The sequence below is a fragment of the Hyperoodon ampullatus genome, assembly GCF_949752795.1.
Source record: "Hyperoodon ampullatus genome assembly, chromosome: 19".
In the NCBI taxonomy this organism is placed as follows: domain Eukaryota; kingdom Metazoa; phylum Chordata; class Mammalia; order Artiodactyla; family Ziphiidae; genus Hyperoodon; species Hyperoodon ampullatus.
In genome coordinates this window covers 39,700,851-39,725,360 of record NC_136932.1, presented here as the reverse complement: position 1 = coordinate 39,725,360, position 24,510 = coordinate 39,700,851, and the positions used below count along the sequence as shown (strand labels likewise).

The 24,510-nt window shown below is 50.0% G+C and overlaps 3 protein-coding genes across 7 annotated transcripts; 1 reads left to right on the top strand and 2 right to left on the bottom strand.

Moving 5' to 3' along the window:
- Positions 1–1,100: 1,100 nt before the first annotated feature.
- On the bottom strand, positions 1,101–12,393 carry PLD2 (phospholipase D2; the record flags this gene model as incomplete). Of its 3 annotated transcripts, none has more annotated exons than XM_079725856.1 (24): positions 1,101–1,881; positions 2,133–2,247; positions 2,631–2,784; positions 3,017–3,151; positions 3,417–3,466; positions 3,644–3,757; positions 3,864–3,952; positions 4,175–4,279; positions 4,420–4,533; positions 4,624–4,742; positions 4,917–5,043; positions 5,427–5,597; positions 5,778–5,888; positions 6,668–6,746; positions 6,889–6,972; positions 9,676–9,825; positions 10,435–10,587; positions 10,680–10,772; positions 10,920–10,978; positions 11,100–11,165; positions 11,258–11,363; positions 11,805–11,947; positions 12,053–12,183; positions 12,270–12,393. In XM_079725856.1, the coding sequence occupies 24 exons, from the start codon at positions 12,376–12,378 to the stop codon at positions 1,657–1,659; spliced, it is 2,802 nt and encodes a 933-aa protein (XP_079581982.1). In that variant the 3' UTR covers positions 1,101–1,656. The 3 variants fall into 3 exon arrangements, with proteins under 3 accessions (XP_079581982.1, XP_079581980.1, XP_079581981.1); XM_079725854.1 differs by having other exon boundaries at positions 3,417–3,499; positions 12,270–12,378; XM_079725855.1 differs by having other exon boundaries at positions 2,664–2,784; positions 12,270–12,378.
- Positions 12,394–13,110: 717 nt separating this feature from the next.
- Positions 13,111–19,333, top strand: LOC307068101 (uncharacterized protein C17orf114; the record flags this gene model as incomplete). Of its 2 annotated transcripts, XR_013811431.1 has the most annotated exons (3): positions 13,111–13,463; positions 13,668–13,761; positions 19,030–19,168. XR_013811431.1 is itself a non-coding variant. In XM_079725763.1 (2 exons), 2 exons carry the CDS (start codon positions 18,518–18,520, stop codon positions 19,200–19,202), a joined length of 246 nt encoding a protein of 81 aa, XP_079581889.1. In that variant the 3' UTR covers positions 19,203–19,333. The 2 variants fall into 2 exon arrangements, 1 of the variants encoding a protein (XP_079581889.1); XM_079725763.1 differs by lacking the exons at positions 13,111–13,463; positions 13,668–13,761 and adding an exon at positions 18,518–18,590 and having other exon boundaries at positions 19,030–19,333.
- A 1,460-nt stretch (positions 19,334–20,793) lies between these two features.
- On the bottom strand, positions 20,794–22,799 carry PSMB6 (proteasome 20S subunit beta 6). Of its 2 annotated transcripts, none has more exons than XM_079725356.1 (6): positions 22,664–22,799; positions 22,172–22,239; positions 21,716–21,847; positions 21,471–21,600; positions 21,123–21,267; positions 20,794–20,997 (listed from the first exon to the last, which is right to left on the bottom strand). In XM_079725356.1, exons 1-6 carry the CDS (start codon positions 22,763–22,765, stop codon positions 20,855–20,857), a joined length of 720 nt encoding a protein of 239 aa, XP_079581482.1. In that variant the 5' UTR covers positions 22,766–22,799; the 3' UTR covers positions 20,794–20,854. The 2 variants fall into 2 exon arrangements, with proteins under 2 accessions (XP_079581482.1, XP_079581483.1); XM_079725357.1 differs by having other exon boundaries at positions 20,828–21,017.
- Positions 22,800–24,510: the final 1,711 nt, after the last annotated feature.

Genomic DNA, 24,510 nt, shown 5'->3' with positions numbered 1-24,510 from the left:
TTTTCTAATTGCAAAATATTTCACATATACAAAAAGATATGGAAAAATATATATAAAGTTCATATCCCACCACCCAGCTTAAGAAATAAAAGTCACCAATTCATTCAAAGAGCTCTCTCTGTATACCCGTTATCTTATCCTTTTCTCTCCACCTGCCGTGGGAGGTAACCCTCCTCAGTCCAGTGTGAACTACATTCTCTTGCAGACTACACCATCTATTTTCTCTCTTCCCTCTGGAGCAGTGCCAACCAATAAAACTCTGTGCAATGACGGAAATGGTCTATACCTGCACCATCCAATATGCTAGCCACTAGACACGAGTGGCTCCTGAGCACTTGAAACATGGCTGCTGCGAGTGAGGAACTAAATCTTTACCTATTTCTAATTGTAATTAATTTAAATGTAAATAGCCAAATGTGGCTGGTGGCTACTGTACTGGACACTGAGGCTCCAGGACATACGTGCCTGTCCCACGAGGGTGGGGACTTTGTTGTACTCACTGCTGTGAGTTTAGAATGGTGTCTGGCAAAGAGCAGGTACTCAATAAATATCTAAGTCAATAACTGAATCTTTACAGCAAGCCAGTTATTAAGTATTATTCCCATTTCCCAGTTGGGATCACTGAGGCCCAGAGAAGTGATGTGACTTGAGAAGCTCACCAAGGTAGTAAGTGACAAGTCCAGGATTTGGGCCCAGTTCTTCCTGACCTCAAGCCTATACCCTTATCCACTCCCAGGGGTTTCGCTAAGCCTCTCCCCTTGCAGTCACTTGAGGAACAAGAGGCAGCCCCTCTGGGCCCTTCTTTGGGCGCCTCCCTCACCTGAAGCTGCACCATCAGCTCCACTGTCCTCCAGGAGTCCTGGTTTGGCCCCACCCTTCTTTTACCCAGGCATCCCTGTGTGAACACCTAGTCTTCCCAGCACCTACTGACAGAGCTCCCGAAGCCACAGACAAGCGGAGCGGAGATGAAGTCACAGAAAGAAGAAACCAGTGGTGTGGAGAGAGGATGAAGGGGCCTGTGGTGCTGTGTGTAGGCCTGCGGGGGCAGCTGAGACAAGCACTCAGTTCAGCCAAGGAAGAGGCAAGGACCTTTTCTAGGCTTTTATTTATGAAATGCGTATTGAACTGATACAAAGTTAGTGTCTGTCATTAGCTGGTGGAGGGGGTTAGTGTGCATCCCCCCACCCCCGTCCCCTCACCACCATGGGCACTGAAGCCGGGAGTGGCTCCATCCTTCCCTCCACCTTGGCTGTAATGAACTGGGAAAGGCCCTGGGGCAGGGAGGGGGTTCAAGGGCAGGAAGACTAAGGGAGAGATGGGAAGGCCCAGGGCAGAATCTGGTCCTCCTGGAGTAGGAGGCTGGCCCCAGGCATCCTGGCAGGAGTTTTGCTTCTCCTTTGTAGCAGTGGTTTGAACTGGGCAGCGAGGAGGATGAACTTCTCTGGACCCTCTTCTGTCTCCCCAGCCCGGGCTTGAGAGTGTCCTCTTTGGCTACTTCTCAAGAAAGGGTCCTCTGTGACTTCTCTAGTCCCCTCCGGGGATGCCTGCCTCCCCCAGGTCTCAGAGGCACTGCCCTCGGTCCTCGGGGTGAGGGGGCAGGGAGCCAGATGAGTTAGAGCCCAGCGGCTGGTGACCTCTCCCGGGCTGGAGCCACAGCTATGTCCACACTTCTAGGGGTATCACGCCCTCCTTGCTACCCAGGGGGGGCAACAAAGACTCATCCTCCAGGAACTTGAGGGGGAAGTGGACCAGGTGGCCCTGGACCTGGGTGAGTTCAGACTGGGCCAAGGGAGGGCTGACCGTGGCCAGCGGCTCCACGGCCACATACTCCCGGAGTACCCGCAGGGAGCGAGTGGCGTTGGACGGCAGGCAGCGGAAGATCTGTGGGCGGGGGGCATGGAAGCCAATAAGGCTTGGGGAGACTGCCCAAGAGTCCAAGCCCAACTAGGCTAGACGCCCCCATGCCCACCATATCCCTCTACACTGACCCTGAGCCACTGAATCCCATGATGTCCCCAGACTCTTATCCTCTTATGAGGATGGCTGTGCAGGGGCTCCTCTCTATCCCACCCTAGACAGGATTATCCGTGAACTTCCCCCTGCCAGCACCCCTGCCCACCCCCTTTGCCCACCTGCTCATAGATATTGGCATTGCTCTCAGCTGTGTCTTGCCACGACTGGAAGAAGTCATCACAGACAGGGTCTCGGAGATCCAGGTCCCGCCGGGCATCTGCCCCAAGAATCACGCTGCAGGAGAAAGGGGTCCCAGCAGGACCAGATTAAGATCCTTTGAAAGCCTGAATAGCAGAAAATTATAATGTGCCTACCTAGGTATTTCAAAATAGAAGCAATGTTAAACAGTAAAATAAGTGTAAACGAGTCCAACAGAGCTTTAGTTTGTCTCTACTTTGGCGACTATTTTAATGCTTTAAAAGATATACCAAATTACTTTTGAAATATTTGTTTCTCATTTTTTTGGTATCCCTGCTTTGCCGGTACCTTAAACTGGATGAGTCTGCCTCTTGGGAAATCCAGTACTACCTCTAAGCAATCCTCACACTTGCTCAAAAGGCAGACCCTCCCCCCTTCCGCCTCTCCCACCACGCTGTAGCACCCCACCCCGGCCCTACCTGAAGCAGTGTTTCCGCAAACTCAAGGCAAACCTGCCCGCCTGATATTCCACACCATTCATGAGGGATGCCTCCATCTCTGTGTCCTCGATCAGCACAGCCAGCTCACTGTCCCGCTTCCCCAGTAAACTCCGGTCATTGATGTTTGCAGAGCCTGGGTGGGGGGGTGCGGTGCAGGACACACTGCGTCCTCCTGAGCCCAGGAGACCCCATCACCTCTACCCAAGAACCGGCCTGGGGGCAACACGCCTTCTTTGGCCTCCATCCCCAGTTGGGCCTCAGCTGCAGTCTCCATCACCCACCTCCATCCCGTTGCCCCTGGCTGGGCCCTGCTCCACTTCTCCCCACCCTCCTCTTGTTGCTGGGGGCCGAGATCCAGCACTGACCAATGATGACTGTCCGGTCATCTGCAATGAGCATCTTGCTGTGGATGTAGATGAGCTCTGAGACCAGGTGCCTACCCAGCTCTCCATGTGTGCGAAGCCCACAGATGGAAATATAGTCCCGCCATGCTGTCCCCACTGTGGGTAAGAGATGGGGGGAAGGGGAGTGAGGTGAGAGGTACTCTCCATGTGCAGACAGAGCCCTGTCCCATCTACCTCCTCACTTCAGAAGCCCTGGTCTATATACTTCTCTCTGCAGTATCAGGCCACCTGCGGGCTCAGGCAGTAGCCCCAGAAGCATGCAGGAGTGATAGCCTCCTTCCCTCCATCCCTGGGGCTCCAGTCCCTCAATCGCCCCCTCCCCGGGGGTCCAGGGCTTGAACCCCCAGCTCCCAGCACTCACTGGCTGCTTTGAGGCGATGTAGAATTGAATATTCCCCACGACACAGAGTCCTGAGGGAAGAGAATGGGTGAGGGAGGTGGAGACTGGGGAGGAGATGGGGGATGTCAGGAGAGAGGTGGACCTCAAAAGTCCAGCAAGAAGGGATCAGGACGGAGTCAGGATGGAGGCATAGGTAGGATGGGGCCATGGAGAGGCAGAGTCTGGCTGAGGGGAGCGCCGGGGGTCACCTGTAAGTGAAGTGCAGAATGGCCTGGATGGAGTTACCACCACCTGTGGAGATGTCGCCCTCGAACCCAGGGAGCAGGGGCAAAAGCATGTAGACTCGGAAGCACTGCCCCTGTCTGGAGAGGGGTGGAGTCAGAGGTGTGACCTCTCCCCCAAGCCCCACCCATCCAGTTGGGCTTAAACCACACCCACAATCCTCACACTCTGGCTGGTCCATCTTACTTGTGGGCCTTCAGGATTCTGTCCACAATCTCATCGCCCACCTTGTTCAGCACCGTCCGCCCATCTGAGCAGCTAATGAAGAATTGATTCTGGGGCAGGGACCAATGACAGACATCAGCAGTCCGGCCCCAGCCCCTGCCCTCAGCTCCCCACTGCCATCCCCACCCCCAGGCTCCAGGCCCTGGCCCCAGGCTTCTGCATTTCTCCAGGCCCAGCTATGCCAGTCCTCAACGACTGATGCCACTGACATCCTAAGTCTCTCCCCTGGGATGTCCCCTCCGTTATCTGCCCCACCCTCACCCCAGTCAGACCTCAATGTAGAGGAAGTGCTGGCTCTCCCTGATGGTGTGCAGGTAGGCATTGAGGATGGAGTTCTCCAAGGTCCCCGCTGACCAGCGGTCCACTGACCGCAAGACCTGGGGGGGACGGCGAATATGATGTGGCCCCTGAGCCCGGGAGAGGAGGGGTCTGGCGGGGGCTCTCAGGTCAGGGAAAGTGGGCCGGGGCATTGGGCTGAAGGGAGGGAGGCGAGGGCAGGCTGAAGTCGGAGCCTCACCTGCACGGTGGCGCACTGCACTCCCGGGAGCATGAAAGGGAGCTGGTTTGCAGTGCTGGTGGACTTGGGCAGCAGGTAGGGGTACATGGGTATCTTGTACTTGGCCTTGGTGGTCTGAGGAAGAGGGATGGCAGAGTCAGAGGGAGGTGATGAGCCGCCCCAAGCTCCCTCCTGCCCTCCAGCCTCACAGGAGGGATTGAGCACCTTGGTGAAATTCCAGCGCTGGATGAAGTGCCGGGCAAGGTCCCTGGCGGGTGAGCCATGGACCACCACCCCGACGTCACGCCATGGCATCCGGGGTGTGGTCTCCCTGTCAATGAAATCTGGGGGTCCCAGGAGAGTCAGGGGAGAGGTCAGGGATGGTCTCTTGCGGACACTTGGGGCAGGGAGGAGGAGGGTGCATTACCCTTGACCCAGTTCATCCCATCCTCAGTCCCAGCCCTGCCTTCTGCCCCTGCTCCCAGCTCTCACGGGCTTTGGAGGAAGGGGACTCCTACCCTCAAAAGGCCGATCCAGCTGGACCCAGTCCTTAGTGTTAAGATTGCTGTAGTCCTTGCCCAGCCAGAAGAGTTGGTTGTGAGAGAGGTCTGGTGCAGCTGGAGGGTCTGAGCATGAGGTAGGAGGCTGTAGGGGGAACACACCCAAGCCAGGGGCAAGGAGAGGTCATGGGGCCATACAGAGCCAGGCCAAAGAGAAGAAAGGAGCACTGGAAGACTGGGAGACAGAGAGACACACAGAGTAAGAATGAAGCAGAGAGAGTTTGATTCCCCGGTCCTCCCCTTCAGATGCATTTGAAATCCCTAGAGGAATGGGGGGAGGGGTGGGTAACGGACATGGGGAGGGGACTGGGTCATAGTATATTCAAAGCAGGTTCTTGGGGTCCCAGAAAGGCCAAGGAACCCTGAGTGTGGGCTTGGAATGACTGGAGGGGAAGGCTGGAGCCGGGAAGTGGTGTGGATTTAGGCTAGCTGAGTTTGGGGGAGCTCAGGAAGGCCTTGGGGGGTTACCTGGGGGGCAGCTGACTCAGAGGAGTCCCCAAGGTCAGTCAGTCTGTAGTGCAGGTCATCCCAGCGGCCATAGGCGAGGTCCAGCCCCCCCAAGAAGGCCACTACTTGGTCCACCACCAGGAGCTTCTCATGATGGGCCCACAGAGTCACCTGGTCTGGGTGGCGCATCACCTAGAACAGGTGTGGGGGAGTTCAGGAGAGTGAGCTTAGGTGGGAGAAGAAAGAGGAGGCGTTGGGGGAGAGAATGGAAAGACGGAAGGATGAGATGTTCAAGGAAAGGGAGGGTTGAGGGGATGGGAAAGTGTGGTGAGGAGGGCTGCAGGGAAGGGGTCTCTGAGTCCTGAGAGTCACCTTTATGTTGGGATGCAGTAGCATCAGAACCTTCTTGCTATAGCCACTGTTGATGTTCAAGGCCAACTCCACTTCCTTAAACAGCAGTATGGACACCCGGACACCCTCCTCCTGGTGGTCAGTGAGGGAATCAGATCCTAATGCCTCCCTCGGAATGACCCCTTCCCACCCTCCCAAACCCTTCCCCATGCTCAGGATTCCTGTATATTCCTCCTCCCTGCGTGGAGATCCTCAAAGCTCTGCCACTTACACCCTGCTTTGATGCTTACAGCAAACCTAGATTGAATATCTTCTATCTGCTCACCCATCCACACATCTACCCGCCTACCCAGCATTATCTATCCACCCATTTTCCCCAAAATTTACTCATCCCCTTATGTACCATCTATCATTCATCCATCTACCTACCCACTCTCCTACTGACCCACCTTCCCAACCTCATATCCTTCTATCTATCTCCCTTTCCATCATCTACCCATCCATTCACCCACCCACTCTCCATCATCCACATATCTTTCCTCCCACCCATCAACATCTATGGATGCTCCCAACATAGCAGACACTATGCCTTGTATTGGAACCAGTGATATTAATCAGCCCAGGGAGAGAGACAGCCATGTCCACCCTGCAGTAACACAACAGAGTGTAATGGATACTGGGAGGAAAGTCTATACCAGGTAGAGGAAGGGCAAGAACAGGGAGGTGTCAGTTCTCCTCAGGGAAGGGGAGGCGGCAATGTTTGCCAGACACTAAGCCAGGATGGGCATATTTCCTCCTCCTCAAGTTTCAGATTCCCTGCCTTCCCCCATGCTACAGTCCCTTCTAACCAATCTCCACCCACAGGCCACCCCGCCACCATACCTCCCCTCCAGCCCAACCACTCTCCTCACCGCCTTCTTCTTGAGCATAATGTCCAGTCTCCAGTCATCTGAATGGGCCGGACGCTTCAGGTAAATCTCAGGACTCAACCTGGGATTCAGGGCAGCGGGTAAGGGCAAGCTAAGTTCCCGACAACAGTCACTCCTCCCCTTCCACTCCTTTTCTGACCCATAAGCTGATCTGTTGCAGGCCCTCTCCTACCGCTTCTTGCTCAGGCTTTTTCCCCACTTACCACCAGTCTGTGATGAAAATCTCTTCTTGAGCTCGCAGGATGGCATCAGCTGCAGCAGCAAAGTAACCTGCCCCATTCACAAACCTGGGGGGAGGCCAAGCCAAGGAGGTCAGGGGAGTCAGAAGCCAGAAAGCTCTGGAGAGCGAAGACCGGAGGACAGTCATGGGTCAGAGGTGACAGCAGGGTCAAAGACCAAGAGTGATCAGAGAGGTCAGACAGAAGCAGATATATCAAAGTGGGATAAATTTGCCAGTACGAGCTAAATAAAATTACAAACTACAAAAGACACAACAAACCAAAGAAAGTGACTAAAGATTGGGAAGATTAATACATCACATATAAAGAGTTCCAACATATCAATAACAAAAAGACATATAGGCCAACTGAACAAAGAATAAGAACTGATATGGTAATCCCCTGGCCGTCCAGCAGTTAGGACTCTGTGCTTTCACTGCGGAGGGCACGGGTTTGGCCCCTGGTTGGGGAACAGGGTCCCACAAGCCACACGGCACGGCCAAAAAAAAAAAAAAAAAAAGAGAACTGATAGTTCACAGGGGGAAAATGGCTAATCATAGATGAAAAGATGTTCAACTTCATCACTAAACAAGGAAATTGATATTAAAATGAATAACACTTTTTAAATTCACTAGATTGGCAAAAATTAAAATTGCAGGTTACATTCAATATTAGCATATGGGGAAGTGAGTATTCTCATAGTTTGTGAGAATATACATTGGTTTTATAGCTTTTTTAGAGGACAGTTTGGTAGTATCTATCAGAATATTAAATCCACATACCCCCGATACCATTAAATGCACTTTGTAATTCTATATCTAGGAAGACATCCTATTAAGTGCTTAACCAGATTATGTTCATTGCAGTATCGTTTATAAGACTGAAAGTGGGAAATAATGTAAATGCCTAATCTCTAACACGTGTTAAGTGAAAAAAATAAAACAAAGAAGAGAGTGCATGATCTAATTTACATTAAAACAAAAAGTAACATATATGCTAAGCACATGAAAATATGCAGGAAAAGATCTGGGAGGATAAATGTCAAACTATCACCAGGCATGCTTCTGGGGAGAAAAATGGGATTTGGGGGTGGGGGTGTAGAGAAGAACTAAGGGCCGGGGGTAAAGGCTTGTGCAGTGAACTTTAATTTTTTTTACTTAATATGTTTCCGTATTGTTAGACTTTGAATAACTAACAGTCCTGTTTGATGGTGAAGAGCAGGGTCTTGACCCAAACTACCTGGATTTGAATCCTGGTTCCACTGTTTACAAGGTGTGTGACCTTGACAAGTTACTTAACTTCTCCTTGCCTCAGTTTTCTCACTTGTAAAGTGGATATAACAACTGTACCTGCTTCACGGGGCTGTTGTAAGTTCATAAACATAAAACACTCAGAATGGTTTCTGGCACACACTAAGCGCTACATAAGTATTAGCTATGATCAGTTCTTATGTTAAAAAATAGGGCTCCGCTGGTGGCGCAGTGGTTGGGAGTCCGCCTGCCTATTCAGGGCACACGGGTTCGAGCCCTGGTCCGGGAAGATCCCACGTGCCGCAGAGCAACTAAGCCCGTGCGCCACAACTACAGACCTTGCGCTCTAGAGCCCGCGAGCCACAACTACTGAGCCCGTGTGCCACAACTACTGAAGCCTGTGCGCCTAGAGTCCGTGCTCCGCAACAAGAGAAGCCACCGCAATGAGAAGCCCGCGCACCACAAAGAAGAGTAGCCCCCGCTTGCTGCAACTAGAGAAAGTGCTAGCGCAGCAACAAAGACCCAACACAGCCAAAAATAAATAAAAATAAAATAAATAAATTTTTAAAATAAATAAATAAATAAATCTCTATCCCACCCCTCTAGGTCGTCACAAAGCATCGAGCTGATCTCCCTGTAGGGAGGGTGGGAGGGAGGCTCAAGAGGGAGGGGATATGGGGTTATATGTATACATATAGCTGACTCACTTTGTTGTACAGCAGAAACTAACACAACATTGTAAAGCAATTATACTCCAATAAAAAAAATCTCAATACCACCTCCAAGAAAAATTCTTTCCATGACTCCTCTCTGCCTATGATAAAGGTTAACCCCCTCAGCTTAGCGGGAGAGGCACTGATCAGACCCTGCGACCCCCAGACTCTTTACTGACCACTGCTCCTCACGCTGCAACAATAGTCAGTCTTTGTGGTTCCCAAACACACTGGGCTATTTCTAGCTTCTCTGCATGGACTGCCCTTCTCCATTTTCTTTATCTTGCTAAGGTTAACCTCAGGGTTACTGCCTTCTAGAAGCCAGTCCTGACATCCTACGCTGGGGCAGATGCCCCTCCTCTGTGCTTGGTACCCTGTATCTACCACCGGCGTGGCAAACTCCCATTGTTTCGTGACTGAATCACCTACTGAGTCTTATCCCTGCCACTGGACCTGGCACATAGTGGGTGCTCAGAAAATGTTTATTAAATGGACAAATAAATCAGAGACATTTGAGATCACTGAGAACAGAGAGGGTCAGTGTGGTGAAAAGAGGTTAAAAAGGTCACAGGAGGTCGGAGAGGTCGGGGTCAGAGATTACCCAGTTTGGGGTTCAGAAAGATCAAAGGGGAATCAGAGGGATCAGCATGATTAAAGAGGTCAGGGGGTCAGGGAGATTTGACAAGTCAAAGGGGGAGGTTACTGAGGTCAGAAGGGGTCAGAGGAGATAAAGAGGATCAAGGACTCAGAGAACATCAAGGAGGTCGAAAAGGCCACTGACAATTTCAGAAAGGATGTCAGTGTCTCACCACCGGGCCAGGGTCCCAGGCCGAGGTGGAGCGTAGCTTTCGTGCCGGTGCAGCTGTACAAAGTCTCTGCCCGGGCCCTGGGCCAGCTCAGTGATCTCCTGGGCCCACCACTGTGCCTGCCGATAGCTGCTGCACTTGAGAATCAAGGACCTGAACGGGAACAATGGGTGGACCACAATCCTCACCCTCCACACCTCTGGCCTGGCCCAGAAACCTCCCCTTTAGCTATCACTTCTTTCCTACCTCTTCCCTTAGTCCCTACTTGACTTCACAGGGACAGGGAGCGTATCTGCCGTATTCACAGTTGGGTCCTTGGCACCTAGTATTGTGCCAGCCACTTAAGTTTGTTTTTTGTTTTTTGTTTTTTTTTTGGCCATGCTGCACTGCATGTGGGGTCTTAGTTCCATGACCAGGGATCAAACCTGTGCCCCTTGCAGTGGAAGCATGGCATCTTAACCACTGGACCGCCAGGGGAGTCCCTTAAATTTGTTGAATGAATAAATGAATGAATGGAGTGCCCTATCTTTTGCACCAAAAGTCCTTCCCCCAGGCTTATACTCAACTCTCTTTCTCTGGGCCCAGCCTCTAAGAGCAGCCCCAAGCATCTGACTAGAACAGTTCTCTGGTTCCAAATCATGGCCGGCTCTAGGGAGGTGGGAACGCCTTCCTTTCTTCCATGGTCTCTTCCACTTAACTCCTCTTAGGGCCCCAGGCTGGCTCTTCACTCACCAGGTGTCTGTCCACACCAGGGAGGCTTACCTGTGGGAGGTGTCGATCCGGACCCCGTACCGTGCCTCTGTGCTCCTTTTCCCCACCTGTACCTCGAAGCCAGGGTCGAAGAGCTGAACAAATGTGATGGTGCCGGTCTCGAGGCACATGTACAGCAGGAAGGAGTCCTTCACCACCAGCCACCTGGAGTGGAAGGGCTCTGACCATGCCTCCATGCCCCTGGGATCTCCTTCCTCACCCCCACCCACTGCCCAGTGGCTCTGCTCAGGCCTCACCGCTTGGACCAGCGATAACACACTTGGTCTCGGCCACAGCAGGTGAGGCCAGGAACACGGTGGCCACTTGAGCGCTTCCGGATCACCCCCTCCCTGTGGGGAAAACCAGGAAGAGATGTTGGATGAGGCTGGATGAGGGATCCAGACCTCCAGCCCACTGTGCACTGCTCTTTCCCTATTCTCAGCCAGGGAGAGATCCAGATGTTGGCAGATGGCGGGTGAGGGGTGTCAGACACTCACAGTCCTTTGGATCCAAGGTCTGGGATAAAGGACAGCTGACTGACTTCCAGAAACTCTGTCTGCAGAGGAAGAAAAAGGCTCAGAGGAGAAACTTATTTTCAGCCCCTCAGACTCTATCGACCCTGGTCCTCTGCCCCCTGCTCCATCTCAAGAGACCTGGCACCAGCCTCTTGACCTTACCATGGCATGGTAGTTGCGGTAGAAAGACATGGTCAGGAGGCGGTTGAGGTAATTCTCCAGGTATTTCTGAAGTAGGGATGGGAAAGAGAGAGAGACAGATGGGACCAGAACCATTTGCACCCAAACACCTTCCCAGAGGACCTGGTGTCCGGTCCCACCTGTTTGCTGGATGCATGTCTGGCGGAGCCCTCAGGACCTGCTCGGGGTAGAGAGGGCATCTCTCTGTTGTTTGCCTCTTGGTCTGGAGAATAGGCAACGGCAAAGCTGTGGAAGGGATGGGGGAAGGTCAATAGGAGGATGGGAGGCTGGGTGCCTGGATTCCTGAAGCACTGGAGGTGGGGTCTTGGAAGAGGCGAGGGGACCTCGAGGCTGGCAGAAGGAATGCCCCCTACCCTGAGGATGGAGACAGAAAAAGGTGGGAGGCTGCCAAGGGTACTTTGGGCATCCAGCCCTGCTGAGATACTGGCCCAGAACCATGGACAGGGAGAGCTGAGCAGGGAAGGTTTCCTGGTAACCGGGGTCAGAGGAGCATGCCCAGTGGCCAGAGGTGGGGGAGGAAAGCAGCTGGGGGAGGAAAGGCTGTGGTCTGGGGATGAGACAGACAGAAAGCAGCAATGGGGGCTGGGGCAGTGACATCCCATGCTGCTCCGCGGTGAGGGGGCACCTGCCCTTCACAGGAGGCAGTCTTGTCCTTGTCCCCCTCACCGAGCCAGAGGGAGCAGACTCATCAAGACTTTGTGTCTCAGGAGGTCCCGATGCAATTCCTGGAAATGACGGAACTTCTTCTTGGTTGTCCAGGTAAAGTCACCGTGAGTCAAGCGGACAGAATACAGAGTGCAGGTGCCCACCTGGGGGAGTGAGGAACTGACTGAATGGATGTTCCCTGGTTGGGTGGCAGCCCCCGCTCTGGCCAGCACTCCCCTTAGCCCCCTCCCTGGTGCCAGTCCAGCCACCTTGGATCCACTGGTGTATCTTTCAGTGCCCACCACCTGGGCTATGACGGGAACCCCAGGGGCAAACACCAAGGGGTGAATTTTCAGAGGCTGGAGGTCGTAGATGGCCAGAAAGGGGTGCATCCGGTCAGCTGACAGGAGAGAAAGTGGAAGAATGTGGACTCCAGGAGGTCTCAGCACCCCCCCTCCTCTCCCTGAGGGCGTCCTCCCTGTGTACCTGGGTCCTCTCCCTCCTTCAGAGTGTCCACCTCATCGGGCTCCATCTGTAACTGGCTGGAGTCCAGGTCACCCCCAGAGGGGAAGAGGCTCTCGGAGATCGCCGCCATCCTAGGAATATGGGGAGGCTTCAGGAAGGTTACCTGCTTTGCAGAACCCTGCCCCCCATCGCACCCCACGGTCTTCCATATCCCACAGGTCCCCCGCTCCCCCCCACCTGGCTCCCGCTGGCCCCCACTCTCTCTGATTATGGCGCATCGGCCTGTAACGCCCTGCCAACCCGCCTCTAATCTCCATCCCTTATCTCGATCCTTCCCGCATCCAGAATGCCTGAGTCCCACCTCCCGTCCCGTAACCAGGGTGCCGAGGAACACCCGGCCAGGCCCGGATGGCCCCAAAGTGGGGCAGAGAAGAAGCCAGGGGAGGGGCCCCGGGGGTTGCCAGGGGTCCCGAGCCACCGGGGCTCCAGCCAGGCCAAGCCAGCTGGAAGAAGGGGTCCAGGCGGGAATGAGGAAGTTACGCATTCCCCGCCCGGGAGGGAAACCCCGAAATCTGAGCATGAGGCTGAGTCAGGAGGACCCGCAGCCCAAGCTCATTTCCGTCCCCGGCCGATTTCCTCGGCCCGGCATCTCCGCGGCTCCCCCTCACCCGGGCAGCCCGAGCCAGCGGCAGTGCAGCAGAGTCAGAGCGGGAGCCCACACCCCAGAGGGCCAGGGCGGGGCGGGCGCTCAGGGCCTGCCCTTGGGGGCGGGACGGCCCCCGGCCTCGCCTCCTCGGGATTCTCGTCGGTCCTGTCCCGCCCTCGCCGCCCTCGGCCTGCCCTTGCAGTCCTGCGTGCGGCCTGGGCGCTGGGGCCGCCCTCGGCTCTGCGGGACGGCGCTACCCTCCCCGTGCATCGGTGCGGCGCCGTCTGCCGGGCTGTCAGTCTGTCCTGCGCCGTCGGTCCGTGCAGGCCCGCTCCTCCCTGTGGGCGCTTGGCCCTGCGCACCCTCCTCCGCTCGGGCGCCGGCCCCCCCGGGGCCTCTCCGGCCACCGATCCCGCCAGGGCCCCTGGCGGGACGCGCCTCCGCGGCAGGGACCTGGCTGTGTCCCCTTCCCGGGCCGGCTGAGAACCACGTTGGGCCGGCCTAGCCAGCGTTTGTAGATGGAAGGAATGACGAAAGGCCCGAGGGCTGGTGGCCACAAATTCATTAACGTACGCAAGCTTGCATTCTTTCATTCATTCACTATTTACTGCGTACTTGCTCCGCGCCAGACTCTGAGCATACAGTAGTGAATAAGACTATCACGGGACTTGCTCTTCTGGAACTAACAGTCTAAGGGGAAACAGGAAAAATTTCAGGTTCTAATAGACAAAATATTTCATTTTTTTTAAAGTAGATTTCTTTATCTCTTCTAGATGGAAGAGTGGGTTGATGGATATTTCTTCATGGACATTTGGGTTGTTTCTAGTTTTTGCCTGCTGCGAATAAAGCTCCTATAAACATTCCTGGGTAAGTCTTTGTGTAGAAATATGTTTTCGTTTCTCTTGGGTAAATAGCTAGGAGTGGAGTTGCTCCATCATTTTAACTTTTTAAGAAACTAGCCAAACTTGTTTGATCTCTAATTGCACACATTTATATAGAGGCAGGGTGAAGAAAGTGACAAATAAAGGCTATTTTTAAATGGTCATTAAAAAACACTTTTTAAAAAATAGATCTTCATTGGAGTATAATTGCTTCACAATACTGTTTCTGTTGCACAACAAAGTGAATCAGCCACATGCGTACACGTGTCCCCATATCCCCTCCCTCTTGAGCCTCCCTCCCATCTTCCCTATCCCACCCCTCTGGGTCATGGCAAAGCACTGAGCCGATCTCCCTGTGCTCTGCTGCTTCCCACCAGCCAACTTTTTTACATTCGGTAGTGTATATATGTCGATTCTACTCTCACTTCGCCCCAGCTTCACCCTCCCACCCCAAGTCCTCAAGTCCATTCTCTATGTCTACCTCTTTATTCCTGCCCTGCAACTAGGTTCATCAGTGCCATTTTTTTTTAAGATTCCATATATATGCCTTAGCATATGGTATTTGTTTTTCTCTTTCTGACTTACTTCACTCTGTATGACAGACGCTAGGTCCATCCACCTCACTACAAATAACTCAATTTCGTTCCTTTTTTGGCTGAGTAATATTCCATTGTATATATGTGCCACATCTTCTTTATCCATTCATCTGTCAGTGGACATTTAGGTTGGTTCCGTGCCCTGGCTATTGTAAATAGTGCTGCAATGAACATTGCGGTACATGTCTCTTTTTGAATTATGGTTTTCTCAGGGTATATGCCCAGTAGTGGGATTGCTGGGTCATATGGTAGTTCTATTTTTAGTTTTTTAATGAACCTCCATACTGTTTTCCATAGTGGTTGTATCAATTTACATTCCCACCAACAGTGCAGGAAGGTTCGCTTTTCACCACACCCTTTGCAGCATTTATTGTTTCTAGATTTTTTGATAATGACCATTCTGACTGGTGTGAGGTGATCCCTCATTGTAGTTTTGATTTACATTTCTCTAATAATTTGTGATGTTGAGCATCTTTTCATGTGCCTCTTGGCCATCTGTATGTCTTCTTTTGTGAAATGTCTATTTAGGTCTTCCGCCCATTTTTTAACTGGATTATTTGTTTTTTTGATATTGAGCCACATGAGCTGTTTGTATATTTTGGAGATTAATCCTTTGTCTGTTGTTTCATTTGAAAATATTTTCTCCCATTCTGAGGGTCGTCTTTTTGTCTTGTTTATGGCCTCCTTTTCTGTGCAAAAGCTTTGAAGTTGAATTAAGTCCCATTTGTTTATTTTTGGTTTTATTTCCGTTACTCTAGGAGGTGGGTCAAAAAAGATCTTGCTGTGGTTTATGTCAGAGAGGGTCTTTCCTATGTTTTCCTCTAAGAGTTTTATAGTGTCTGGTCTTACATTTAAGTCTTTAATCCATTTGCAGTTTATTTTTGTGTATGGTGTTAGGTAGTGTTCTAATTTCATTATTTTACATGTAGCTGTCCAGTTTTCCCAGAACCACTTATTGAAGAGGCTGTCTTTTGCCCATTGTATGTCCTTGCCTCCTTTGTCGTAAATTAGGTGCCCATATGTGTGTGGGTTTATCTCTGGGCACTCTATCCTGTATCATTGGTCTATATTTCTGTTTTTGTGCCAGTACTATACTGTCTTGATTACTGTAGCTTTGTGGTATAGTTTGAAGTCAGGGAGCCTGATTCCTCCAACTCCAAAAAGCACTTTTTAAATAAGTGAAATATCTTAAGATAGGGGGTAAAAGGAACTGCCAAACTGTTTTCCAAAATGGTTGTTGTGTTTTACATTTCCAAAATCTATGTATGATAATTCCATTTGTTCTGCAGCATGGCCAACGTTTGATATTGTCTATCTTTTTAGTGTTAGCCATGCTAATAACTGTAAAATAGTACATCATCATAGTTTTATTTGCATTTCTCTGATGACTAATGATGTTGACCATGTTTCATGTGCTTATTGACCATTTTTATATCTCTTTTTAAGTGTTCAATTCTTTCACTAATTTTTTTAAAAACCATGTTATTTGTCTTATTAGTGATTTGTAAGATTTCTTTATATATTTTGGATACAAATCCTTCATCAGATATATGTATTGCAAATATTTTCACCCAGAATGTGGCTTGTCTTTTTAAAATAATGGTGCCTTTTTGGAATTCCCTGTTGGTCCAGTAGGACTTGGCTCTTTCACTGCTGGGGCCCAGCCACTCAGCATGGCCAAAATAAATAAATAAATAAAATAATGGTGCCTTTTGAAAAGCAGAGGTTTTTTATTTTGATTAATTTGTGGCCTGTAGACTATTACTCAGCAATAAAAATGAATAAAGTGTAAAATGGTACAGCCACCTTGGAAACAGTTTCAAAGTGTTAAGCATAGAGTTACCATGTGGCCCAGCAATTCCACTCCTAAGTATATGCCAAAAAGAATTGAAAATGTATACCTTCACAAAAACTTGTACATGAATGTCCACAGTAGTATTATTCAAATAACGAAAAAGTAGACACAAACCAAAATGTCCATCAAGTAATGAATGGATAAACAAAATGTGGTGTATCCCTACCATGGAATATTATTCAGCCATAAAAAGGAATGATGTACTGATACATGCTACAACAGGGATGGACCTTGAAACATTATGCTAAGTGAAAGAAGCCAGACACAAAGGACCACATATTATATGATTCCATTTCTATGAAATGTCCAGAATAAGTAAATCCAAAGAGACCATAGCTGGGACAGTAGCTGGGGAGAAGGACAGGGGAGTGACTGCTAATGGGTACAGGGTTTCTTTTGAGAGTGATGAGAAGGTTATAACATTAGTTGTGATGGTTGCACACCTCTGTGAATATAGTCAAAAACCACTGAATTGTAGACTTTAAAGGGTGAATTATATGGTGCATGAATTATTTCTCGATAAAGTTGTTTTTACAAAAAAATACAAACTGTTAATACATACAACACGGGTGAATTTCAAAACCATTATGCTGAAAGAAGCATACACAAAAGAGTAGTACTATATGACTCCATTAATATAAAGTTCTGGAACAGAAAAACCAATCTATAGTGATGGAAATTGGATCAGTAGTTGCCTACGGCAGGGAGTGGGGAAAAAGAGGGACAGTAAAGGCCACACAGGGAACTTGGTGATGGAGATGTCCTATATCTTGATTCGGGCGGTGATTACATGGGTGTATGCGCTTGTCAAAACTCATAGAACTGTACACTAAGATGTGTGCATTAAATTGTATGTAAATTTTTACTTCCATAAAGTTAATTTAAAAAACAGATTTTCCAATATAAAATAAAAATTAAATTTAAAAAGAAATAAAATAAAATAACAGATTTCAGTCAGGCAGCATAGTCAGCAGTGCTTTCCAACCTTTCCCACATCATGATACCCTTAGGGAATGATAATATAGCTCTTGGAGGGCATTTAGAGTCCTTGGTTAGCATACTGTGGACCTGAGGCTCCCAGCCTGGGCTCTGGCTGCCCTAAACCTGGCTGAGGGCAATAGCTGCCAGGAACATGCTTGGAAAGCTCAGTGTGGCAGTTAACAGAGTGGACTCTGGGGTCAGACTGAAGAGGGTGAGGGAAAGTACTGCTCTTCTGATAACTGCCTGTGTGACCTTGGGCAAGCTACCTAATCTCTCAGTGCCTCTGATTCCTCATCTCTGAGATCAGCATAATAATAACACTTACTTTAAAAGATCATTGACGTTAAAAAAAAAAAAGGGACTTCCCTGGTGGTCCAGTGGTTCAGACTCCCAATGCAGGGGGCATGGATCCAGTCCCTGGTCCGGGAACTAATATCCCACATGCTGCACAGCGTGGCCACAAAAAAAAAAAAAAAAAAAAGTCATTGACACGATCAAGTGAGATAACATGTAAAAGTCCCTAGAATCTACTTGGCACAGCATAATTAATCAATTACAACTATTTTCATAAAAGGGGTTGAGAGCTACTGGACCATTTGAGAACATAACATTTCCCTAACTAGTAAAGTTTCTTGTTCTAAAAAAATAAACTATTCTTTAAATTTTTTACATCTTGGGCATTCTAAATACAAGTGAATCTCATTCTAAAATATAGATGAGGGGCTTCCCTGGTGGTCCAGTGGCTAAGACTCTGAGCTCTCAATGCAGGGGGCCCGGGTTCAATCCCTGGTCAGAGAACTAGAACCCACAGGCCACAACTAAAAGATCCCGCACGTGGCAACGAAGATCCCACGTGCCGCAACTAAGACCCGGCACAGCCAAATAAATAAATAAATAAATAAATAAATATTAACAAAAAATAAAATAAAATACAAATGAAACCCCAGCAGGGTCCAGCCTGGCACCCTTGTTGTCTGGCATTGCCGCAATGAATTTTCACTGCATCTGTCTGTGCCGGCACTTGTGTGTCTGTCTCTACCATGCCTCCCCTCCTAGTCTTCTCCTGCTTCTCCATGGGGATCAGAGACAACCCCAAAATTAAGGGGGCACAAAAGGATAGGTGTTTGAGTGGGGGATCCCCCACCCCTTCCCTCCTCCCTCTCCTCCCCCTTCCATCTCCTGGCGCCTGTAATCACCAGGCGGTCTGAGGCTAAGTGGTAGCTTTGCCCACAGTGGAGGGGCTTGGAAACCACACCCCTCCTAGGGCGCTCCTGGCCATTGTCAGCATCCCGGTCTCGTCCATTATTGAGATGGATCTGAAGGGGGCATGGTGTTTCCCATGGTGTGGGTGCCGGAGACAGCGGGGGACTGAAAGAGGAGCAGGTACGGGGGAGACAGAGGAAAAGGTGGGCTGCCAGGCAGACAGACAAACTGCACTGGGGAGAAAGGTAAGTGCTCAAATCAGGGAAGGGAAAAGGATAATCTGCCCCCCTGGGCGGGAGGTGGATTTATCACTTCGTCAAAGGATTGGCTAAACACTTCGCAGGGCCCAGTGCGAAATGGAGAAGTGGGACCCCCTTATTAAAAAAAATATGAAGAATTTCAAGACCGTGACAGCAGAGCATTACACCAAGCATGGGGGTCCTTCTGAGTGTGGCCCCGTGTCCAGTGCATAGGTCACGGGCCAGGGAAGCCAGCCCTGCTGCCAACGTCCCCTCTCCTCTCCCTGCTGCTGCTAGTGATACTCACCCCCTAGGTTCCCTGGCCTCTTTCCTCCGCCTGACACACAACTCCCTTCTTCCCCCTCCAATCTCCCTTTTAGGCCTGGATCCAGCTGCCCCCCCAGATCCAGATCCCAGCCCAGCTGTAGCCTCCATCGTGGCTGAGGGAGGGATACCGTCCCTTGGGTCTGGCGCCTACTTCAGCAGGAAAGCCCGTCTCTCCTTCCGCCACCAGCTGCATGACATAGCATCGGCCAACGACTCCACCATTTGAAGGGGACAACCAGGGGCTGAACTTCCAGGAGGCCTTGGCAACCTTCCTTCCCCCGCCTTCTCAGTCATCCCAGTGTCCGGCTCCCACAGACCCCTCATGACCTTCTTATTAAATACACTGAGAATTGCCAAGTGCTGTGTGTATGTGCATATGTTTTGGAGAGGAGATGGGGACCACGACACCAGGGCTGTTATGGGGCTGAGGTGGGAAGTGCAGCATGGGGTGGGAGTGAGGACGCAGGAGTGGGGAACAGGAGGCAGCTGACCTCATGCGGCGCCCAGGTGTGCCTAGCAGGAAGTAGGTTTGCTGAAATCAAGCTTCAGAGTTGAGTGTGGTGAGAGCAGTTTGGAGCGGGTGCGGGGTAGGCAGGACAGCAGATGGGGCTAGGGCACGTATTCGTTCAATGACTATCAAATGTCCACTCCCTGCCAGGCATTGAAAATATATCAGTGAATCAAGCACAAGGAATTCTCTCTTCTCACTGAATTTGCTTTCTGGTAGGGGAGGCAGACAATAAATAAATAAGCATGGTAATAGGAGCTGGCGGTTAAGTACTGCTACGAAGAAAATTAAACAGGTAATGTGAGAGCAGGGTGGAGGAGGGTGGTGTTTCTTAAAATTCAAGTGGCCAGGAAAGGCCTTTCTGTTGAGGGATGTAGAGTTCTCAGGATTGCGGAGTACAAGGGAAAGAGGAATCAAGATGCCTTGAGACAGGGAGGACCGGGAGAACAGGTTTTGCAGAAAATCAAAAGTTCTGCATTGGTTCTTTTGAGATACACATCTGGGGTGAGAGATCCTTCTTCACTTAATTCAGGACCTCACCACCTCCTTAGGAAGCCTCCTCTGTACCCCCCGAAATCCTCCAGGGGAGGATTGTATTCTAGAACCAGGTTTTCAAATGTGGCTTCCACAGTTCCCTTATCCATAGACTGGAGAAATGTAGATTAGGGCAAGACTGTTGGTCACTGTCGATGAGCACTTGGCTGGAGTGGGGACCATCTTGCAGGGGCCAGAGCCGGCTCTCAGTTCTCATCCGTGGGGCTGAAAGGTAACTTCCCATCACCTCCGCATGGGAATGGTGGCTTCTGGAGCCGACCCACAGCACTCCCAGTGGCCGCCCTCTCCCACTCAAGGTCAAACTGAAACTCCATGTGCACCAAGGTCCAACTTCCTCCCAAAAGCCAAAGAAGTCACACTGCTGCTTCTGACAAGATGAGGTGACAGAGGTGACTGTGAAGAGAGGGGACTGTGAGCCTGGGTCGGACATGTGGAGTCCTTCTGACTTTAGGGCCAGTAGCCTTGCAGGAGGCAGGCTGAGGGGAGGTGACTCCAGTCTCTCTCAGAATTCTGAGTTCCCCCTTAGGCTTAAACAGGGAGGGGAGTGGGTCATTTGCTGGGAGCCCCTACACCAACCACACTACTGTCACAAAGACCTGGATACGGTAACGAAAGTGTGGGGCATGATGGCCTGGAGAAGCGTCCTCTCCAGCTCCCTCAGGGCAGTGGTTTATACAAACAGAAATGGGCCAGAGAAGTTCAGGCTTGAGGTTAAGAAAAGAACCCCAAAGCACACAGATTCTCACTGACAAACTATTTATTGAATTTTGTCATCAGTATGGGGTGTCTCTTGTGCTATCTTAGAATCCTAGGATTCAGGGAGGTGGTAAAGTGGCAATGGTGAATTTGGGAATCTGGTCTCCCAAAAGTACCTGCCGCTCTACCCCTGATTCTGCAATGGCTGCCAGGCGGATCACCCCTCCACTGGAGCCATCCCGCTCCATGGCCAAAGCGAGAGCTGTGGAGAAAAGAAGAAAGTTGGGATTGGAGTCAGATGCTGGGATCATGGCAAGGAAAGAGGAATGCTGACCTGGCTTGAGTATGGGGATTTATGCTCACAGACCCAGAAGCCGCAGTTCTCACCATTAGCAGTGAATTGCAGACATTCCTCCTTGGTCATGCCCTCCCGGTAGGTAGCATCAACATAGCCATAGATATAGGAACTCCCGGAGCCCCCGATGGCAAAGGACTGTCTTACCATCATACCCCCCATGGGTACCGAATACACCTGCCAGACGGAGGGAGGAGAAGAATGTCACCATTTGTACCCTCCCCACAACACACGTATGTTCGCCTGTCCACTGCAGAACTGGTAGGCGAAAAGTTAATAGTAAGTGTGATGTAGAGACTGGAAAGAGAACTAGAAAATGCCTGCGGTGGGGAGAGAATGAAAGGCATGGTTCCAATGTTCTCGGGGTGGTGGTATCTGACCTGCCCCCCTTCTTGGGGGTCCCAGCCCGCAATGATGATTCCTGCCATCAGGTCTTCTCGGTATCGGTAACACATCTCCTTAAAGAGGCTGGCTGCTGTGTGTACCAGCGGAGGCTCATTCAGCTCGATGCTAGAGGGTGAAGGGAGTCATAGGGAAGGCAGTGTCAGGACCTGGAAGTCAGACTATTCTGCTCCTCAGGTCCCAACTCCTTTCAGATACTTGCTCCCCCGCTGCCCACAAGTACCTGTGGAAACCAAGCTGATAAGTGACTGCGTCAGCTACTGCCTGGGTATCAGCTGCTGAGCCTGAGCGGCAGCAAAAAATACGGTCGTGAATAGGGGTCAGCTTGTCAGTCACTCGATTGGCAATGTACGACCTGCAGGATAGCAGAATAGTGAGGGAAGGACCCCACCGGTCTCCTACTTTCATCTTTTACCATCCACTCCCTCAACAGGAATTCCAGTATTTCCTGTTAGTTCTCATCTAAACTGAAGCAGGCTGAAGAACTTTTGCAAGAAGTTCACCAAAAGGTGAAGAGAACTACGAAGCAGTAGAAGCTGGAACAAATCCTTATCTCCCGGGAGGGGCGAAACCTCCCTTCCCACAGTAGTCTATGGAGGGTAAGGATGGGCTGGCAGGCAAGGAAGGAAGGAAGGGAAAGATGGGAAGAAGACCTTTCACATATCTGTCCTGAGCTCACCCAGTGGTTGTTCTGGAGTCGGCTCCTAGAACCACGCCCCCTTCAAATTGCACGGCCATGATAGTGGTCTGGAGAAAGAGGAAAAAGGGGTGAGTCTGGGCCTCTCCACATTCTCCAGCATACACAAACCTTAATGATCCGTCTATCCAGTCCCTAGAGTATGAGAGAAGTCGTGCGCCACCAACACATCGTCAAATCTCATGGGGTTCTCAATACCCCGCAGAATACCAGAAATCCAATCTTCAAGTTCCCAAAGGCCCACCCTGACCTTAAACTTTAGTCCTGCAAGATTCCAGAATTCCACGCTTCAGCCTACCTTCCACCTCCTCCCACACCACTCCTGCGTCCTTAGGATACCTCCTCCCCTGCCTGAGCGCATCACACAGACCACCTCTCTCCCCCACCCCTCCAGTTCTCCCAACCCACTCCAGCCTTATCTTTCCATCTCTTCAATCCTTGTGCATATCTCGTGAACCCCGAGTGCTTCCTCACCCCTGTTGAGACTTCCCGGTTTTCCCAGTCGGGGGTAATGGCCTCAGGCCCCCAAGCTGGTGCTGGCCGCGCTCCCCGAGCAGCTACTAAGGTGGCCGCCATCTTCCTCCTCCGGTACGGCCACAAAGCAACTGTCGTAAAGCGCTCCGTCACTCTCTTTAGTCGTGCTCTGAGGCCTTCTGGGGGGCGAAGCTGCGCCATGGTTGACGGCAGAAAGGAAAAGAAATGTGTAGTGAACGTTCTTTGCGACCGTGAGAGCTTGATGGCAGCGTGGGTGGCAAACAAAGAAACAAACAAAAAAAAACAAACAACAAACAGATCCAAACCGTCTGGAAAAACTACTTTCCTATCGGTATACGCGGGACTGATATATCCGATCGGAGTTGCGATTCAAAGAGACTTCAGGATAGACTTGAGCGTCTCCGATTTAGAATGACCGCACTATGTTTTCATTTCTCTTAGGTTTATACTTAGGCGTATATACTAGGAGTGAAATTGTTGGGTCATTTAGTAACTTTTTGTTTAACATTTTAAGAAACTGACAGCTTTTCCACAGCAGCTGCCTCGTTTTACATTCTCACCAGCCATGAATGAGGATTCCGATTTCTCCACTTTCTAATTGTTGTGGTGCATTTTTAATTTTACCCATCCTAGTGGGTGTGAAGTGATATCTTGTGGAGTTGTTGTTGTTGTTGTTTTTGCTTTTCCCTGTGATGAGTGACATTGAACATATTTTCATGCGCTGATTGACCATTTGTATATCTTCTTTTGAAAAATACCTATTTAAGTCCTTTGCCTGTTTTAAAATTGGGTTATCTTTTTATTGTTGAGTTATGAGGGGTTTTTTTTCCCTTCACGAGCAAAGCATCAAACTTTTTCTTTTCTTTTTTTTTCTTTTCCGTACCGCGCGGCTTGTGGGATCCTAGTTCCCCCACCAGGGACTAAACCCCGGGCCCCTGTAGTGAAAGCCCAGAATCCTAACCACTCCGTCACTAGGGAACTCCCAACATCAAACTTTTTTTAAAATTGAAGTATAGTTGATTTACAATATTGTGTTAGTTTCAGGTGTATAGCAAAGTGATTAAGTTATATATATATATATGTATTTCCATTATAGGCTATTACAAGATATTGAGTATAGCTCCCTGTGCTATACAGTAAATCATTGTTGCTTATCTATTTTATGTATAGTAGTTTGCATCTGTTAATCCCATAATCCTAATTGTAAGAGTTCTTTTTATATTCTACATACTACACCTTTATCAGACATACAATTTGCAAATATTTTCTCCCATTCCATGGACTGTCTTCTCACTTTCTTTTCTTTTTTTTATTTTATTTTATTTTTTATTTTTTTATTTTTTTTTTGCTTTATAACAAATTTAATCAGTTATACATATACATATGTTCCCATATCCCCTCCCTTTTGCGTCTCCCTCCCACCCTCCCTATCCCACCCCTCCAGGCGGTCACAAAGCACCGAGCTGATCTCCCTGTGCTATGTGGCTGCTTCCCACTAGCTATCTACCTTACGTTTGGTAGTGTATATATGTCCATGCCTCTCTTTCGCTTTGTCACAGCTTACCCTTCCCCCTCCCCATATCCTCAAGTCCATTCTCTAGTAGGTCTGTGTCTTTATTCCTGTCTTACCCCTATGTTCTTCATGACATTTTTTTTCTTAAATTCCATATATATGTGTCAGCATACAGTATTTGTCTTTCTCTTTCTGACTTACTTCACTCTGTATGACAGACTCTAGGTCCATCCACCTCATTACAAATAGCTCAATTTCATTTCTTTTTATGGCTGAGTAATATTCCATTGTATATATGTGCCACATCTTCTTT